General features: G+C 33.3%; 2 protein-coding genes and 1 pseudogene across 12 annotated transcripts; 2 read left to right on the top strand and 1 right to left on the bottom strand.

Moving 5' to 3' along the window:
• The first annotated feature begins 273 nt into the window (after positions 1 to 273).
• LOC114296373 (Glutaredoxin family protein) lies at positions 274 to 2523 on the top strand. The gene has a single exon (XM_082867550.1). The coding sequence runs from the start codon at positions 1122 to 1124 to the stop codon at positions 2316 to 2318; it is 1197 nt and encodes a 398-aa protein (XP_082723676.1). The 5' UTR covers positions 274 to 1121; the 3' UTR covers positions 2319 to 2523.
• Positions 2524 to 2722: 199 nt separating this feature from the next.
• Positions 2723 to 15129, bottom strand: LOC114296369 (binding partner of ACD11 1). 10 transcript variants are annotated; one of them, XM_082867558.1, is made up of 6 exons: positions 14985 to 15129; positions 13530 to 13688; positions 12663 to 12738; positions 12223 to 12336; positions 10941 to 11399; positions 2723 to 2934 (listed from the first exon to the last, which is right to left on the bottom strand). In XM_082867558.1, the coding sequence occupies exons 2-5, from the start codon at positions 13643 to 13645 to the stop codon at positions 10971 to 10973; spliced, it is 735 nt and encodes a 244-aa protein (XP_082723684.1). In that variant the 5' UTR covers positions 13646 to 13688; positions 14985 to 15129; the 3' UTR covers positions 2723 to 2934; positions 10941 to 10970. The 10 variants fall into 10 exon arrangements, with proteins under 10 accessions (XP_082723684.1, XP_082723679.1, XP_082723683.1 ...); XM_082867553.1 differs by having other exon boundaries at positions 14376 to 15036; XM_082867557.1 differs by lacking the exon at positions 2723 to 2934 and adding an exon at positions 10268 to 10790.
• Positions 15130 to 18104: 2975 nt separating this feature from the next.
• Positions 18105 to 19233, top strand: LOC114296394 (E3 ubiquitin-protein ligase JMJ24 pseudogene; annotated as a pseudogene). Its single transcript, XR_014365967.1, has 2 exons — positions 18105 to 18434; positions 18649 to 19233. The product of XR_014365967.1 is annotated as an E3 ubiquitin-protein ligase JMJ24 pseudogene (transcript).
• The last annotated feature ends 768 nt before the right edge of the window (positions 19234 to 20001 follow it).

The raw sequence follows: 20001 nt of genomic DNA, 5'->3' as shown, positions 1-20001 counted from the left end.
AATGTTTCAAATATTAGATTGATGTGCAAATGGGACTAAATGGAGTATAAGAAAACTTTTAAGACTAAATAGTTCAACTTTTCAAAAATTAAGACTTATGGGTAAATTTTTCTAAATTTTTTTTTTTAAAGAAAAAGACAGAAGATCCAAGAACGGGTCCCACAACCCGGACCCCTTCGTAAGCGCGTCGAAGTTCATTTGCGTCACTGACGCGCCTAGGTGGCTGGCGGGGGTCTTGATCTTAAAAAAAGACAGGCAATCAAAATTGAGCACACCACACACCAAGGACACGAGCATCACCACCCATTTCTTCTATTTGTCTTTGTGTTATTGGGTTGGAGTGGGGTGGTCACCGCAGAAAACAAATAACATTCATAATTCTCGGTTTCGCCGATCCTTCTCCACTCTTTCAACACATCACATATATCAAACACATTCCTATAACAGTTGTGTTGTTTTGAATTTTGAGTCTCACTCTCATCCCCTGTTCACTTCGGTTGTTGGTTGTGACTTTGATGATCCCATCTGTATACTGTGTAAAGTGTATTTCTAAAGAGTAAAATCTAACATACATAGATTCACAGACCGAATAGTGGAGGTGGTGGACTCAATCAACTCCCCTCCTCTACAGGCACTTCAGAACAAAGGAATTAGTCTTCTTCTCTTCACCCCCCTCATTCTTTGACTTTGGAAATTCCATCATCTCCAATTCCCTTCTCTTTCCTTTTAATTTAATCTTTTTTGAACCATTCTTCTTCACTCAAAAGAGTGTTTTTTTCTTTTTTCTTTTTTCTTTCGTTCTATATCCATCTGGGTTTTCTGTTGAAAACGAGTTATTCTATTTTGTTCAAGAACCTCTCTTCAACCCAATTCTCTTTCTAATTCATCCATACCATTGTTGTTTTCATAATTAAGTCTATGCAATTCAGGCATAACTGGCATAATTCCGTTTTTTTAATCCCTCAATTTCATATACATATATTTTAATCTTGGAATCTCTACCCAATTCCCTTGGGAATGTTCTTTTAATCTCTTATTCCTCCTCAATTCCTATAAACATATATACAAAATTCATCTCTTGTTTATTGGGTTGTTTTTAATTTGGTCTTCTTTGTTTCTCGATGGGTTGTGCCACTTCAAAGCCACGGGTCTGCCGGAACTGCGAGCCACCTCCGCCGGTGCCACAACGAAGCTACTCAATAAACGTCCACCATCCGCCGCAGCAAGAAGGAGACAGTTACCATGTCGTAGCTCTCACTTCCACAACATTGGGTTCTCTCAAGCTCAATCGCAAACACCTTACCTGCGAAGAAGAAGAAGAAGAAGCTATAGCTCCATTGAAGGATGATGAAGATTACAAGAGAAAAACCGAGTTCTCAATGGGAGTGATTGAGGCGAAGACATGGTCTCAGATGATCAACCGAAAGATACCCAAAATTGTCCCCAAAACTCCGATCACAACGCCGCCTGGAGAGCCAGAGACGATCAATATTTGGGAATTAATGGCGGGTCTTGAAGATACAAGCCCTCTTCGACCTGTTCATCATCACCACCGTAGCTTTTCATTTCCAGTGAATTCAATTCCCGATTCAAAACTACAAGAAACTGAGGAATCAAAGCCAATGTGGCTCCAGATCGCTGATAATTCGAATGCAACATCTATAATCTCCGAGTTTGATCCCGATGTCATTTCCAAATTCCGGGAAGCACTTGAAGATCTCCCTCCGGAGAACCCAATTCACCTCAACCCATTGGATTGCACAGATGTGAAGAAAATTGATGTTGATTTCCCGGACTACAAGGGTTTCAAAGACAGAGTAGTCTTATACTTCACAAGCCTAAGAGGTGTGAGGAAGACATATGAAGATTGTTGCCATGTTCGAGTCATTTTGAAGGGAATTGGTGTTCGTGTCGACGAGAGAGACGTTTCGATGCATTCGGGCTTCAAAGAGGAGCTGAGAGAGCTACTGGGAGATGGATTCTATGGTGGTGGATTGCCAAGGGTATTTGTAGGGAAGAAGTATATCGGTGGGGCGGAGGAAATACGGCGGCTGCATGAAGAAGGGAGGCTGGAGAAGGTATTAGATGGTTGTGAATGGGTGGTTGGTGGTGGTGGTGGTGGTGGTGGTGTTTGTGAAGCTTGTGGGGATATTAGGTTTGTGCCATGTGAGACATGTTCAGGGAGTTGCAAGATTTACCATGAAGTTGATTATGATGACGATGATCAAGAATTTGGTGATGAGAGTGATTGTGGATTTCATAGATGTCCTGATTGCAATGAGAATGGGATCACTCGTTGCCCAGTTTGTTGTGATTAATTTCATAACGTATTAACAATTTTTTTATTTTTTCGCTTCTACTTCTTTTGTTTTCTTCAAGTGGTGATTTATGAAAAGATGATACGAATAGACATGACACAGAGTAAAATAATTTTTTTCATGAAGGACCTTGATATGTATAAATTGAATTATTTTTTATAATTGATTGTATGTATTCAAAATTAAAAGGAGATTTATTAACTAACTGATGGTGAAAATGGTGATTAGCGTGTTGTAGTTAGGTTTTGAAGCTAATTTCTGCCAATGTGGTTTCTGCAACACATGAATTATAGGAAGTAGTTGTCTATTTGATATTGGTGCCTCATAAACAAGGGTTGTATTCTGTTTTTAGTTTGCTTACTGTCGTCTCTCTTTTTTTTTTTTTTTGGTAATGAAGATCGAACTTAGGTAAATAAAGAATTAAGCGGTTACATTTCTAGGGTAAAAGGTACCCCTATCATCTTCAAATACTTAAAAGGAAATACAGTTAGGAATAGAAGAAAAAACAAATAGACCCTCATGATTAAATCATTCGTTGGCAAGCAAGTCCGCACATTTGTTTTCCTCGCGATAAGTATGGCTAATAGTCAAGGTTCCGAGCTGATTCAAGAGGTATCTGCAGTCATAAATTAGATTATTAAGTTGATGACAATAGTTGGAGTTACTAAGAATGAGATTTTTCATGATGGTTGCATTTGTTTCCACTTCTATTCCTAAGAGATTCAGGTCAAGAGCAAGTTTTAGTCCATCTCGCATAGCACATAGTTCAGGTCACGAACAAGATAAGAGAGAGTCAGAAGAGAAGATTATCGAGAGCAAAATTATATTATGTGTATGAATAATGCTAGATGTACTAATTAATGTATTAACTAGTATATTAACAGATGATATGATATAACTTTAGAGGTTTTGAGTATTTGTAATTTATATAATATGTAAGGTCAGTAACAATAATATAACACTAGTTGGTATACTAGTGTGTACATTAATTAGTGTATGTAGCACCACCATATATGTATTTGTCTACAATCACAATTCACACTAAATAGATCATCATGTTACACTTGTAAAATTTTTTACTATACCATCGATTTGAATCACCATATGAGAAATGTAATATAAACTTAAAATCTCTGTTTGAATTCTCTCATATTCTTTTATTTTTAGGCCAAGTTTGGCATGTGCCCAAAAAGTCAAAACGTTACTCAAAAAGTTAAAAAGTTATCATTATTCACTAAAGGTCAAAAAGTATGGCTGTACAATTCTCAATCTTAATTTTCCCTTACATACTAATTTATACAATTTTTTATTACACATTTTTTCATAAAAAGTCAAAAAGTTAACCGAAACAACCATATTTTTTTTCTCAACTTTTTAGTCAAAAAAGTCAAAAAATATACTTATTTAAGACATCCCAAACAATCCCTAAGTTAAGAGCCTTTAATGTCAACTATTATCTTTAAACAGACATAATTGATACTTGATGGTTGAAACTTTAACATCAATTACCCCATGGAAGTAGCATGATAGTTGTTTCCTAACTTTGTAAATCAGTTAAGCTCTTATTGTCATGAACTCATAAAAATGATAACAAAAAACAAACTCATAGTCAAATTGGGTCGGCAAGAGAATTGTCACTATTAAGATTTAAGACTTGTATTTAGATTTTAAATTTGTATAAAATTTAAAATAAGAAAAGAAAAGAAGGGGTTTGTGAATAAAATAGAAAGTATTCTTTTTCATAAATTCTTTTCTTTTTCTTTCTTTTTTTTCAAAAATTCTTTAAAAAAATTAAAATTTGTACTTTTTTGTTAGTTTTTTTTTTTTTTTTTTTGGGTGAATACTTTTGGGTTAAAATTTATACTTTTTAGTTAGTTGATAAAAAAATAATTATAAATATAAAAAATATTGCATCAAACAAATCATTAACAATTTAAACTCGTTTTTATAAAAATTGAATCTCACATAAGAAAAAATTAAACCCAAAAAGCAAGGGTAGACCCGACAAACTCATTGGTCATGATAATGAGCCTTGAATTATGAGGCGACTTTTGCACACAAAAGAAGAGGAAGAAAACAAATTAGAAAGAATGAAAAAGTCAATAGTTTATTCGACGGAGAAAAAGCAGTTTCTTTTTTTAAGGAGAGCAGTTCAGCTCAATTATGCTTGCGCCGGTGCCAGGCCGATTCATTTTTAATAGAATAACACTATACCATTTAATTAGTATTAATAACTTTTTGTTAATGAAAATAAATAAATAAATAAAAAATAGGGTCAATAAAGTCCTCTCCAAGAAAATTAGGTGGAGAAAGGTTCCAGTCAACCCAGGTTTTGTGACCAAATAAAAGAGCAATAATGCTACAGAGATTACAAAGATTAAATTTAGGTAAAAAAAAATTTGAGTTTTATGAAGTCTTATAATAAATAAATGAGATATTAGATAATATCAAAATTTTAATATTCAAATTTGATCACCATAATATATTGATATGGTAATATGGTCAAATATTGTTTTCTCTGAAATTTTCAGAGTAAACAAAGATGGGGCAAAGGTGTGGAGTAGCTCTCAATCCTTCAAAGTTTTAACCAAACGACCACTTCATTTGAAGGCATTAAAAATATCTCCAACCCCATGTTCAATTACTCATTTGATTATTAAAAAAAATATATAAAAAATTAAATTGCCTCACCTTAAAGCATTTAGTACATAATTGACATTGATAAAAGTTGGTGTGAACTGAGGAAAGTGGTGTCATTGAGGGACATTCAAATGGTACAAGTATTAGCACCCAAAAAAAAGGTTACTAGTATTGTAAATAAGGCTGTAAATGAATCAAATTGTTCATGAATAAGCTTGGTTTGGCTCATTAAAAGCTCGGCTCGGTTCGTTTAGTAAACGAGCCGAGCTCGAACTCAAATTCAAATATTAAGCTCGTTTAATAAACGAACCTAATTCAAACTCACATAAGCTTGGCTCGTCAAGTTCAGCTCGTTTATGTTTATTTAAATTATATATAAATATATATATATATATATATAAATAATAGTACAAATACATTATTTATATATTAAATAATATTAAAAAAAAATTATCGAGCCGAGCTTGAGTACTATTAATGTTAACGAGCCGAGCCAAACTCAAGTCTAATTTCTTATTGAGCCGAGTTCGAGCTCAATAAATGAGCTCGATAAATAAACGAAAGCTTGGCTCAGTTCAGTTCGTTTGCAGCCTTAATTGTAAGTCAAGGACATAAGGTAGAGCCACCTGTCTATATTTACCTGCTCATCAAGAAATCATCGAATATTTTTTAAACAATACTCTATTACCTAATGGGGCATTTGAACCCAGAAAATCACAAAACGAGAATTTTTTTTCCTAACTAATGAAACAAATGAAAAATGTACTATTATGCTGTGTTTAATTGAGGGATTTAAGAAGAAATTTGAAGGGAAAAAAAAAAGAAAGAAAGAAAGAAAAAAAATAGATTAAATGTGAATAAAATATACCTATATTACACCTAATTTCACACACTTTTTCTCTTTCTTTTTTCAAATCCCTTCTCAAATCTCTCAACCAAACATAGCATTAATGTGCACGAGATTCATGCCACAACTGGGTTCGTTTAGTGTAATCAAACAAACAAAAGCAAAAGCAAAAAAGAAGTGAATTTGCTGTGAACACTCAAAACCACCTCTGTGATCTGAAAATTCCCACGTCTCTGTGTCTCAACCCTACCCTCAACTGAACAATGTATCTAAATAATTATTTTAAATCAAAAAAAAAATATATATATATATATATATATATATATGTATGTATCAGTATCACATTGTGCAGATGGACAATATCAGAGAGTTTTCGAGACAGGTGGAAAAAAAGATTCAACAGTGGGTCAGGGAACAACACATAGCCGGATAAAGGAAAATGTTTGGTAGTTCAAATTTTTGTGGCTCAAATGGCTCAAATCTGTTAAAACGACGTCGTTTTACACTCAAAATCTGTCAAAACGACGTCGTTTTGACAGATTTGAGCCATTTGAGCCACAAAAATTTGAGCTACCTAGCATTGTCGCCGCATAAATGAATAGATGATATATATAATATAACAACCAGAAACATAAATAATTAATTAATGAATTAATTGCATAGTGTTGTTCGCGTAGAACTCTGGCCGTTGCAAATTTGAAGTTGAAGTTGGATTGTGGAACTTTTTAACAAAGGTTTGCTAAGCAGTGGTTGTTAGTTGTGAGCGGCTCAGTAACTATTTTACATATGTGGTTGGCAGACAATAAAAAGCTTTTAAGATTTTTTAAAACTAAAATAATAGTAATAATATTATGGACAAACTTCAGTTTAACTCTGTGGCTTGGGTTAGGCGCGGATTATTCTTGACATTCAGAAATCATCATATAATCTCCATGTGGTTTGTGAACTAAAACGCACCGTTCACTTTTCCATCCAAATTAACTGATAATTGACTATGTAGTTCAAACGCCCATAAAAAGAGTAAGCTACATTTTTAAACCAAAATACCCTTGAACATCTTTAAATTTGCAAAGGTATGCCATCCTTCTCTATCTACTATTTCTCTTTATATTTCTTAACTCCAATCTACTATACCACACCAACTTCCTCTCCCCTCACCAATCTTCCCTCTCTTTATATTTTCCTTCCATTTACATGGCCATACCACCGTCCTTCTCTACAACTCTATGGCCACTTCAAATAAGAAAAATAATAAAACTTGGAAGAAAATGTTAAGTTTGCATCAATTAAAATTTTTTGAAGCTAAAAATTAATATCCACTGACTAACGGATCTGTCTTTTGAAGGGACCTTATGTTCCGTGTATATATTTACATTATATAGGCATATATGAATGAAATTTGGGTAGTTGAGTGGTAATGGATGAGATAAAGTCTTTTAGGATGAAAAAGTATATATTCATAAACTTTTTTTTTTTTTTTTGAGAAATAGTTACTGTGAATGATTTGTGCCAATATAATGGATAGCTACTATGAATGATTTTAGGAATTTAGGATTGGTTTGGGATGATATAAATAAACATATTTTTTAACTTTTTATGAAATATAAATTAGGTATGGGTTGGATTTGAAGTGATGTGATAGAGAGGTGATGTGACTTAAATAAAATGATGTGACTTAAATAGGAAAGTGACTTTTTGACTTTTTTAGGTTATGACAAACAATGCCTTCGTATTTAGATTTTAAATTGATTTGTAAAATATTGAATGACTAGCGTATGCCTGTATCTGAAGGCACGGTATAAATAATATTAGGATTAGAATATCATTGTAATCCCAACATTATTTAAATTTATTTTTTAATTTGATAAAATCACAAATTTATTATAAAATTTTGGAGTTCTTACAAAACTCCTCACGAAAACTCGCTTTTACTTATATAATATATAGTTAGATAGATAGATGTGCCTAGTATGCATACAATTTTCACGAGCATACATACAATACTACTTTTGCTTATATAATTATATAAAAATTGTATGTATGCCCGTGATGTCCTAGTGTATTACGAACATACATATATTGTATGGAAATATGTGTAAAATATATTGAATAAAAAGATTAAAAAAATAGAGAGAAAAATAAAAACAGGAGAAAATAAAAAAATAAAAGTAAAAGAGGAAGGAAGACGGGATCATGGGATCCTGGAAAGATGGATCAGAAAAAGAAAAAGTAAGAGAGAGAGAAGCAGGGAGTAAAAAATGTATATGTACGACATTTTTTGAAAAATATATCTTAACCATTGTTTTATAATTTGAACAGATCTAAGTCATCCAAATGTCCTAATAGGACAAACATATGTTGAAGATTCAAAAACTGTCCTGCTTTATTAAAATATGTTGAAGATTCATATGAGGTCTAAATTTATAAAGTCATCAGATATTCAATATATTTAAAAATAATAATTAATTGTTCAAATTCATTTAATTTGTAGACTATAAAATTCATTAATATAATCTTTATTACGCACAGTAAAATTTGGCTCTTAATTCTGAGATCACAGACTTTTTCATATAATATGAATAAAAATAAGTGAACAAAAAGCAGAAAAAAAAACAAATAAAGAGAAAAATAAAAATGAGAGAAAATAAAAAAAGAAAAAGAAAAGAGAGAGGAACAGGGGATCATGTGATCACAAAATGATGGGTGAGAAAAGGAAAAATTAAGAGAGAAAAGTAAGAAAATAGAAAATGTACATGTAGGATATTTTTTTAAAAATATATCTCAACCGTTGTTTTATAATTTGAATAAATTTGAGCCGTCCAAATATCCTAGTAGGAAAAATGTGTGTAGGACAAATTTAAAAACCATCTTACTTTATTATATAAATTGAATAATATATATGCATTTACTGTTGATGGTGAGAATAAGTGATTGGTTTTTTGGTGTGGAGATGTGTGTGCTTCTTGGATTTCTTATACAAGTTGGAATGAAATATGTTAGAGTTGGTAGCATGAAAGGAAGAAGGAAGAAGAAAGAAAATAAGTGTGTGTGTATATATGTATGTATGTATATTTTCACGTTTAATTTAAAAGAGATAAGAGGAAGAAGATAGGGGCATAAGGGTAAATTTACACATTCTGTTAACAGAAGTTAGTGTGCGCTTTAATTTATAAACCACATGAGAGTTATGTGGTGATTTTCAAATATCAAGGAAGTAATCTGCACCCGGCCCAAATCACAAAGGAGTATAGTGAAGTTTGCCCTAATATTAAATCGCAAATGACAAAAAACTATCACCGCTTCTTTTTAATTTGAAATCAACTTGCTCTACTAGTAAAAATGCACGTTTCAAGTCAATTGGTAGATAGATATATAGTTAGTAATTCTAGTAATGCAAAGAATCGATCACAGAAAATATATATGGTCATACATGTTAGACAGGGAAACCAGAGATGAAACTAGAATTCTGGTGTTGAGAGAGCCAAGCAAAACCATTAAGATTTCAATAAAACTCTCCTAAAATGTAAGGGTTTTTAAGAATTTTGGAGGCCAAGACCGTAGCTGGTTCCTCTCCCTCAGCCCATGAGAGAGACCTGTCAGTCATGGAAGAGTATGCACAACCTGACCCTCCAAACATATGCTTGGACCATTTACAACATAGTGGAAGAAAGAGTACCACCCTGCATCTAGACTTCAAGTTGACAGGTGCTCAATCCCTTCATGGTTCGACTGTATTACATACAATTTGATATTGAAACTTATATTTTTGTGATTAACAATGGTTGTTCTTTTCAGAGTGAACTAGGGCATTAATTTACCTACTGAACTATCACCCGTCTGTCATATGCAGACCATTATGTCCCGTTGTCTTGTCCTGAAAAATTCAGGTCAAGAGGCACAAGCCCTCATTTCACACTAAACTCTTCCTCTTGAACCAAAATAGGCCCCTCTTTGCCAACTATAGGATTGTACATCACCAGCCCATAAACCACTTTATACACTTTGGGGGTTAGCAAAGCATGGCAGACCCTAGTGGCCCCCTACCCATAGACAAGCTGTATGGGAGGCTGCAGACACGGGCATCCATAATTGCTCACTCAAATCGAGTTTGAGTTATGTTGTGCAGAATCATGGTTTCAATTAAGGTTATCCAAATTGTGATCAGAGTCCTACAATCTTAAATTATCAAAACAATCTAAATCATTGTAAAATTGATATTATAGCAGGATCATATAAGTATGATCACGTAAGTAGGTAAGATCATAGTTACGATCTTTGGGCAGGTGATTTTTCACCTTACTTTTAATATACATTATTCTTATTGGTAATTTTACCTTCTTTTTTTTCTTTTTTTTTATTATAAAAAGCAGAAACTTCAGATTCTCCATTTGATCTAAGAGATCCTCTCATTGATCCCACGTAGGATCTCGATTTTAACCATGGTTCCAACCGGACAATAGAGTAATAAATAATAGAACAATTGCACACATAAAAACAATAACATAAATATACATGGTTCGGTGGGTTTTGCCTACTTCTACAGCAAAGAGGGAGAACAAATTCACTATGCTCAATAAGGCTTACAAAAAAAATCTAAACCTTTTGAAGCAGCTCTCTTTCCTAGAACACACTCTAAAACCCTACCAAAAAATTACAATCTATATCACCTAATCTCCTGGCCTCGGCCCTCTTTCCTAGAACACACTCTAAAACCTTACCAAAAAATTACAATCTATATCACCTAATCTCCTGGCCTCGGCCTCAATAAAAGCTCTCTTACGATAATCTTTTAGTGCACAATAAATACGAGACACCTCACAACAAATCATAACATAACCCAACCCCATAAAGGGCATTTTCATAAGGAACCAGAGGTCACAATAACAACAGGACAAATATGCCGCCTACTACCCACCAGGCCACCACCCTTGTGATATAACAATTCTAAAGTTATGAATGTAGCAAAAGGATTGCTTCTTGTAGTGCTGCAAATGAACCCAAATGATCATATCACATTAAGCACAATTAGTAACTCATTATCAAACAAAATACTTTGTTGATGTACAACAAAACTCTCCTGATTTATATGTAAATCTATCTAACATGAACAATTTAAAGAAGTCAAGAATCATTACCGGAAAACGGGTTTTCTTGACCAAAAAAGTTCACTTTTTAACACCGTGACTACCCAAATCAGCTGCAACACTGGCTGCACGAGTGAGAACATCTGAAACCCAAAGAGCTCCCTTGGCAAAGTAACTGCTGTTGACTACAGCATTTGCAGCTGCTACTGCTGTTCTCCCTGTATATGACGCAGCTGTCATGGTGGTCTCTGAAACGTGGTATTTTCCATCCATGGATTTAACAGCCTCCATGCCTGAATAAATCTTTTCAGTGAGCCCGATTCTGTTGCTAAGCTCCACAACTTTGGAGGCTGCAGTAGATGAGACTTGATAGGACTCATCCAAAGCTTTGGCTTTGGTTAATGCATCTTTTCCCAATACATATCCCTTTGCTACCATGGTCTTGACTACTTCTTGTGCCACAGTTATGGCTTCCGCAGGAGTGGAAGCAAACTGATTGATTTGAGTGCCCTACCCAGGTAAAGTGGCACAGAAATGTAACAAGGCAACCCACAAAAGAAAAAAAAAAAAAAAAGGAAAAAGGAGTTTATGAACTTGACTGATTTTTATGCGAGAACTGACTCAATAACTATGTTGCATGGACTCTTCTACTTCCTCCAGTATATCTGTGTCCACCAAATATGATGAGTAAGTGTATGATATAGGTGTCCGACACCCGTACCCATTTTAGACACTTGAAGAGAAGACACTCACATTTGCAAGTAAAGAAAATTTTCTAGCTTGTTACACGAATGGGAGTTAGAAATTTCATGTTCTCTCTAAATCCTATTTAATTCAAAGTACATTTCTAAATAATTTACATTTTATCTAAGAATATTACACAATATGTAATACATATATATATATATAAGTGTTTAAGATGTGTCCCAGTACCCACACCCAACTTTTGGATGCATATTCTAATCTCCTAAGATTTAGGTTTAGGAAGATTTGATACTTAGACATGCATGTGCACGCAATACTCGTATGCTCCATGTAACATGGCTTTTTTTCTTTTTTTTTTTGAACTTATGTAACATAGCTCAATAATGAAAAAATAACCTCTTTTTACTTAGTGATATAAGAATTATGTTAGCTACTTCTACAAGCTACTATTTGCGGATTAATTTCCAAATTTCATAATATCTAGTGATTCCCAAATATTGAATGTTTATTCACTATGTTGTAAAAGATGGCCAAAGATACTTGCTTTACCTCTTTAATGGAACTCTTTTAAGCAAGACTAGACAATTCATGACTTTACGTACCAATAGGGGAAAGAGAAGGTTCATACCATTGAGCTATTTTCATCTCCAAGCTTCCATGACGGGTTATTCCAAGGATCTGATTCATCAATATATGTCCCCCAGCATGATATGCATACATGTTGATCTGCAATTTTAGCTCCCTGAGCAGGACGAATCATCAAATCAAAATTCAAATATCACACTAGATATCTAGATTATAGGAACATCACTTCATAACAACTAGAGCTTCCAAACACAACATGAAAAAGATTCTTCATTAATGCTATATATTTAGCAGATCCAATGAGCTAATACCATAAGTTCTACAATCACCTTTTTATCTAAGGAACAAAAGGACAAAACAAAGAGCAGATCAATGACTTGTAATATTGAAACTGCTGAGGCTGAAAAACATCTTGAAAATCAATTCCTTCTAAAGTTACCCTTACTTTCCCATATCCAGGGGAGGGGAGTGTAAGAAACTTACACTGAGCAAGACAGCAGTTTCCAGAGCATAGGCATCTTTAAATGTCACATAGGCAGTGCAAGAATACTCGCCAGATCTGATTTTAGCAAAATAGAAATTCTCCAATCAGAAACTTGACACAACCAAATAGTTGAGCATATAGATAAACAAGGAAAGCCAGTAGGGCATCCTGTTCTCTAATAAAAGTACCTCGTTTTTTTTTTTTTTTTTTTTTCTCCCAGTTGTAAATATGAAATGCTTAATTTTATGACCAAGGAGATAAAAGAAAAGAAATTATAATTTACAATTAATGACAAACACCAGCTGATATATGCTTTCTTAAAATCTTCTCAATTAATTAAACTATACAACAGATCAAAACAAGACACATTTTGCGGTTAAGAGTGCACTTAGTTGTCAGGTGGCAATTTAATTTTTCAACATTCTATATATCATTTTGTGGAGAAATTCAACATCTTTAACGCATCAACTATAGCTTTTCCCATCTATAAACACAAATGAAAGCAGAACATTAACTTCATACCCTTCAGTAATATCCTATGACAGATCTCACATCAAAAATTGTGCAATGCCTCACAATGCTCAAATGGCCTTGTATTAAAGCATGAACTTTGCCTGAAAAGGCACAAATTTTGAAATGAATCTGTGCCTAAACCCACCTTTTATTAAGCAACTGGAATTTGTGCAACATCTGCTTTCAAACCAGACAGCCAAAAGTACATAAAGCAAAGATCCAAATTTTGACTTTTCACAACAAACCATTTTCCAAAGAGTTTGAAGAATAAAATGGAAAACAGATCAAATTATGACAAGAACTACATAGCAGATTCAAATCCAGTAACCAAAAACTAATTTGTTGAAAACTACCTGATGATTTCCACATGTTCAACTACACCACAGTGAGCAAAAAAATCATAAACATCCTTCTCCGTTGCTCTAGGAGATAGACACGTTACTTCTGCAGTATAGCCACCGGGGTACATTGTTTCAAAGTTCAACCAAGAAAAAGTTGCCCAACTGTTGAACCTGTTTGATGAAAAATAGAAAATGTCAAAAAATCATACACACAAAGGTATTAAAATCATTTAAGAATCATACTTGACCATTAGATACTTCGTCCTATGAATAAGACTATAAAATTTAATTTCTTGCTCGAATAAGACCAGTTTTGGAGGAAACAGAAGAGGTAACACATATGTCAGAAAGAGATAGCAAACATCATCATCTTTGTGCAAGCCCATGATTCTAAGATCAATGTCCCAAGTGGTCTTAATCTATCAAATTCCATTTCAATGACAAATTGAAACAATCAAAATAACCTAACATAACACACAAACCTTAAATGCATCATGTATCTTCCACCATTAACATAGTAATTTTTTTCTCGTTTAGCTTTAGATTAGAAGTTCAGTCCCTCTAAATTTTCCTTCAGTACAATGTTTTCATGATGCAATAGTAGAAAACTCGCACACCAAATAAATCTCTCTCTCTCTCTCTCTCTCTCTCTCTCTCTCTGTACATATATGTATGTATATGAGTGCGTAAATGGCTTCTATATAAATGTTGTTTTTAATTATTATATTTATTTTTTTCATTTTTAAAAGACATTAAGCCACATTTTGTGGTGCCACTGTTTTTGGTTCTTACTTTTTCTCATTGAATAAGTAAAAAAAATTTCAACTACAATTGAGGATGCATTTTACAAGAAGTTACCCTTGTATTTCATAAGAAAGACTCAATGGGGCTACAATTGTGTTTGTTGTCATTGTTTGGAATTGACACACCTAATCAGGATCAGGATCAGGATCAGGATCGATGAGACATGAAACACAAACAAGAATCAACAAAAACACAAAGATATACATGGTTCACCTCATAATAGAATTACATCCACGGTTGTTACGGTTTCACTATGATATACAGAATTTGGTACTTCAACTAGAACATGGCATAACTATGAAATTCGGTTAGTGTTTAGTTAGTGCAATTATGTGAAATTCGGTATATATTACAAAGAGAGAATCCCAATTCCTCAAACATTTTTCCGTGGTAACCTATATTTCGAGCCTTGGTCATATAAAAAACTAGGTAAAATCTGAGATAAATATGTGTACAACGAAAGAAATCTACAAACTGATCCATGCAGTTTTCAAGAAGCAATTCATGAACCAAACGATTGAAAGATAAACATAAACCAGTTTGCAACCTATCAATTCAATGAATTTCAATCAAAACAAACATTTCCCCCAGAAAATCTAACTCAAAAAGACGATTTGAATAGTCTAATTATAGAAAAATTAACAACAAAACACAACGTACGACCTGTCTCTGATCGGAGCTTGAATCGCTTTGACGAAGCAGAGAAGAGAGAGAGAGAGAGAGAGTGGGTGTGTGGCTAGTTGGAATATCGTGCTTGAGGACCAATTACTTTCCGATAACCTTTCTCACAATCACCAAGGATACTGTTGAGTAAAATTTGTCTAAAGTTTCCTAGAGTTATATTGTGTGGTTAAAATTTTTCTAAAGTTTTCTAGAGTTATATTGTGTGGTTGAGATTTATTGACAAGTTACATCAGAAAAATTAATGTAACTTGTCAATAAATTTTAACCACACAATGTAGCACTCTAAGAAATTTTAAAAAAAAATCACTTTAGAGGATCCTTACTCTCTCACAATACTGATCTTAACAATCTACCCATCGAGTGACTCGCGCGCGCGCAAAGATTATTAAACACAGACCAATGAGATGAGACTATGTGAGTGTGTAACCGAATGACTCGCATGTAGGCATTACGGGAAAATTATTCAATATTCTTGTGTGTCCCTACTCTAAGTTAATCATCAATAATTTAATCTCATGTTATTCTTCTATTATCAATATAAATTGTTGTATCTTTTCACCAATCAAAATTTTATAAAACACCACATATCCATACTCCGAAAATACTAAATAATCACCCATTACGGATAAACAAACTCGAATTGATTTCTATTTCACTTATTTGCAATAGTAAGTAAATAAATTAAATTTAAATAATTAATTACTTAAATTTAAATAATTAATTACTTATTTTACTTGATTTAATAAGTCTAAATTTATATAAAAATATTAAAATTTTTGGCTAAACAAAAAATTATTTGAAATTAACCTAAAAATTTTACAAATTAAACTTAAAAAAATTAACTCATTAAAATTTTAAATCAAACTAGTTAATTGTTTAGTTTGTTTCGCTTGTTCATTGGAGGTTTTATAGTTGTATGTCCTCAGGTGGGCTAACTGTCAATGGTCCAATATTGTTTTAGATGGTGGGCCAACAATTCATTTAAAAGTGAGTTGGGTGATCTACCATCCAAGTAGGGCCAAGTGGGGCCGATTGATCATGGGCCTGAATCGGGATCACATAGATGAGTCTGATACTGTGTTTTAAGTGTTAAATTCTTAACCCAATATTTTGTACATAATTTTAAAGAAAAATTAGGTACACACTATTTTCTATTACTATATTTCTAGCGCATTCACAATGGGTGTGGTGAGCTCACATCATATGTGAGTCCTCCCAAAATAAATAGCCATAAAAATAATGTGGCCATAGTTAGACTTATAATTTTAATTTTTTTTCTTTTAATTTGTATAGCATTTAATTTAATTATAATTTATACAAAATAATGTGGCCTACAACATACTCTAATATTTTTGTTGAAAAAAGTAAATAAAACTGATGTATTTGATTAATCATATTTTTTAATTTTTCTTCAAATTATGAAAAAAAAAAAAACTACCCTACTCCAATCTCACCCATTTAACAAAGTATTCTAATTTTTTACTTTGAATATGGTATGGTTACTGAATTTTAAATATCATTTAAAATATCACCAATATATATTATTAAATGTCAATAAAGGTGAGAGAGATATAATTAAACCAATGCAATAGCACTACAAGAATTCACACATTTGCCGACCAAAAAAATTTTGGTCGCAAAAAAATGACATTTGGCGACCAAATATTAATTAGTCACGAATGATCATTATTTTTGGCGACCAAATATTATTGGTCGCAGAAGGTTATATTTTGGCGACCAAAAAATATGTTGGTTGTAAAAAGGGGTATACTTTTGCCGACCAACAACAAATTTGGTCGCGGAAGGTCACATATTTTTTGGCGACCAAAAATTTGGTCGCGAAAAACTTATTTTCAGCGATCAAAAAAAATTAGTCGCCAAATTAGTACTTTTGCCGACTAATATTTTAGTCGCCGTTGATTGAGATTTGGCGACTAAAAAAATTTGTCAGCGAAAGAACCTGTTTTTGCGACTAATTTGAGAGTTTGGTCGCCAAAAGTTCGGGGGGAAATTTGAAACGTGGGGCGGGAATTGAAATTTTTTATCTTTAGCAATCTGTTAGCTCACACATTTTCATTTTCTCCTCTCTCATCTCTCTTTGAAATAGGTGCGACACAAGCCAACAAACAACACCGAACCACTTTCTCTCTCTCTCGTCTTTGCGTTCGATTCGAACCCTAGGCACATTGAATCAATCATTCGGAGTCTCTCTTGGATCTTCAATCAATGGCGTCTTGATCTGGTAATCAATATCTTGCTCTTTATTTCGTTCTTGATTTTTCACATGTTTGGTTGTTGAGAAATAATCATTCGGAGTCTCTCTCGGATCTTCAATCAATGGCATCTTTATTTCTTTCTATATCATGTTTGATTTGTCACGATTTGAGATAATCTGAGTGTGCACTTATGAGTTTTTATCATTGCTTTGAATCGGAGGGATGCAAGGGAAATTTGAAATCGATCTCTCATTCCCCAAATTCACTCACGACTTTAAAGGAGAGAACTTGTGGGTTTTGTGTTTGAGTTTATCATATATATGATAATGGTTTTTAGGATATAGAACTTGATTGAATTTTACAGTTTGTGCATTCAATTTATAGAGATATCTAGATAGATTTTATACTGTTCCATTAGTGACATTGTTTGGTCATTTTTAGGTTTGTGGATAATTTTTTGGTAGAATTTAATAGGATTTACAGACTACAGGTCTTCATACTTTTTATGTTTTGGGAAATTTAATAAATTTTAGAAGTAGGTTGTTTGACAGTTTAGAAAGGTGTTGTTGGATTCTTTGGCTGTCATTATTTTGTAAGTAGTTGCTGCCAAGATCTTAGGGAAGCATCTATCCATGGTGTTAAAGGAGAGTTGGAAAATCAGCTTAATGGGAGAATAGAGTATAAAATAACTGTAATAGAGCAAGTTAAACAATCAAAACTTTGGTTGAAGTTATTAGACAAGTTCTTTAATTGGAAAGCCAACATCAATGGCAGTATTCCGTGCCCACCAAAGGAGTATGGCAGTTGTGGTTGCCTGTCATTCACCTTAAAACGAAATTTTAAAATGAATTGGGTTGCAAAACTGGTAAAAAATTACGAAGAAATGGTTATTGGCTGTAAGGTTTATGTTACTGGTAGTTCACGAGAAATTGGGTTTAACTCTAGGCTCTTCGAATATGCAAATAGAGAGAACTGCAATGACAATTTCTTGTACTGTCCAACTTCTGAAGATATAAAAGTTGATGGGATTGCAGATTTTAGAAAGCGTTGGATCCGGGGTGAACCTGTTATTGTCAAGGAGGTTTGTGATGGCTTGTTAATGTCAAGCTGGGATCCAATGGTTATATGGAAAAGAATTCGAGAGACAACAGAAGAGAAAATGAAGGATGATAGCAGAAATGTGAAGGCTACAGATTTCTTAGACTGGTTTGAGGTAGCCTTCATCAAACTCCCAATTATGGAATGGATAAAACTGACCCCTGATTGTTTATATTTTGTATATTGTTTCATCTATTGTATCTGGATCTCATTTATTGTGTTTTATTTTTTTATTTTTTCTCTTCATATTATTGGGTTGGGTTGATAATTTCCTATTATGCTATGCCAAATGCTCTGATATCTGCCTGTTGTGCTTGATGTGTTAGTAGGTAAATATTGAGCTTGGTCAGTTTATCATGGGATACTCAAAGGGTCGAATCCATGAAAATGGTTGGCCACAAATGTTAAAGTTGAAGGACTGGCCTTCCCCAACTGCTCCTGAAGATTTTTTGTTGTATCAGAGACCCAATTTCATTAGTAAACTACCATTGCTTGAGTACATCCATTCCAAGTGGGGTCTATTAAATGTTGCTGCCAAATTGCCTCATTATTCCCTGCAGAATGATGTGGGCCCTAAGATTTTTATTTCTTATGGGATGAATGAAGAACTTGGTAGAGGTGATTCAGTGAACAATCTCCATTTTCAGTATGCGTGACATGGTGAGTTCCATGTTCTCCTTTCTTAGTGACCAATGTCCATCGTCCTTTAAGAAATATCTTCCCTTTGCATCTCATATGATACAATGGGTGGTAGTTTTGCAATTTCTTCCATTACCTATGCTTTTCTTCCTTTTGGCTGTATGCCATTATTCTTAAACATTTATAAGTGAATTAAGGAGTGAAAATGCTGATAAAAAGAATTAAAGGAGTAAAAGTGTAACTTATGCTTGAAATTATATTTGTTTTGCTCCTGATTTAGGTGGATTCATAATTTTAGATAACACTATTTTAGGGTTAAATCATGAATATATTATTTTTTTTAAGTTAAAATCTTGAGTAGTCTATTTATAGTTTCATATGTAAGTTTTGAAAAGTAGAATTTTTGCCATCTTGAATTAGTTGGTTTTCAGGTGGGGATGATACATTCTTGGACCAATTTTTGGACTTTGTAAAGCTTTTACTGTAGTTTGATGTGTAGGTTCACTTTTTGTACATGGACACCTCCTCGGTGCTCCTTTTTTATTATAATAATACATACATTCTTACTTAAAAAAAGTAGTTGCATATCAAACTTATACGTTACAATCTAAGGAGCCGAATTATGTACCAGGTGAACACATCTTCATTTTGCATATTGAATGATTCATGGAGCTGCTTGCCTTCGAGTGTTATCACAATTGAACTTGTGTAGTAGTGCTAATGCAACCACCTGAATTTGTGCCATCTTTAACAAAATACCCCTGAATATAACGTTTGGTTACTTTACCCTCTGGTGGTCTCTTGATTTAATGTGAATTTGTGAAGTGGTGGAATAATTTGAAGAACGATCTCCTGAACTATGGTGAGGTATACCTTCTGGTGCATACATGTGAAGTAAAGTTAAAAAATTGGCAGCGGAGGATTATGCTTGTAATGTGCCCAAGTTAAAAAATTTGAAATTTTCAGAAAAATAATTTCAGGGCAAATAACTCATCATTTTTTTTATCACTTTATTTAATTGCTTGGTTTTGCATTTATATATA

The sequence above is a fragment of the Camellia sinensis genome, chromosome 4 (genome assembly GCF_055761805.1).
Source record: "Camellia sinensis isolate YWXY chromosome 4, ASM5576180v1, whole genome shotgun sequence".
Classification (NCBI taxonomy): Eukaryota; Viridiplantae; Streptophyta; class Magnoliopsida; order Ericales; family Theaceae; genus Camellia; species Camellia sinensis.
This window is presented reverse-complemented; position numbering and strand designations above follow the sequence as displayed.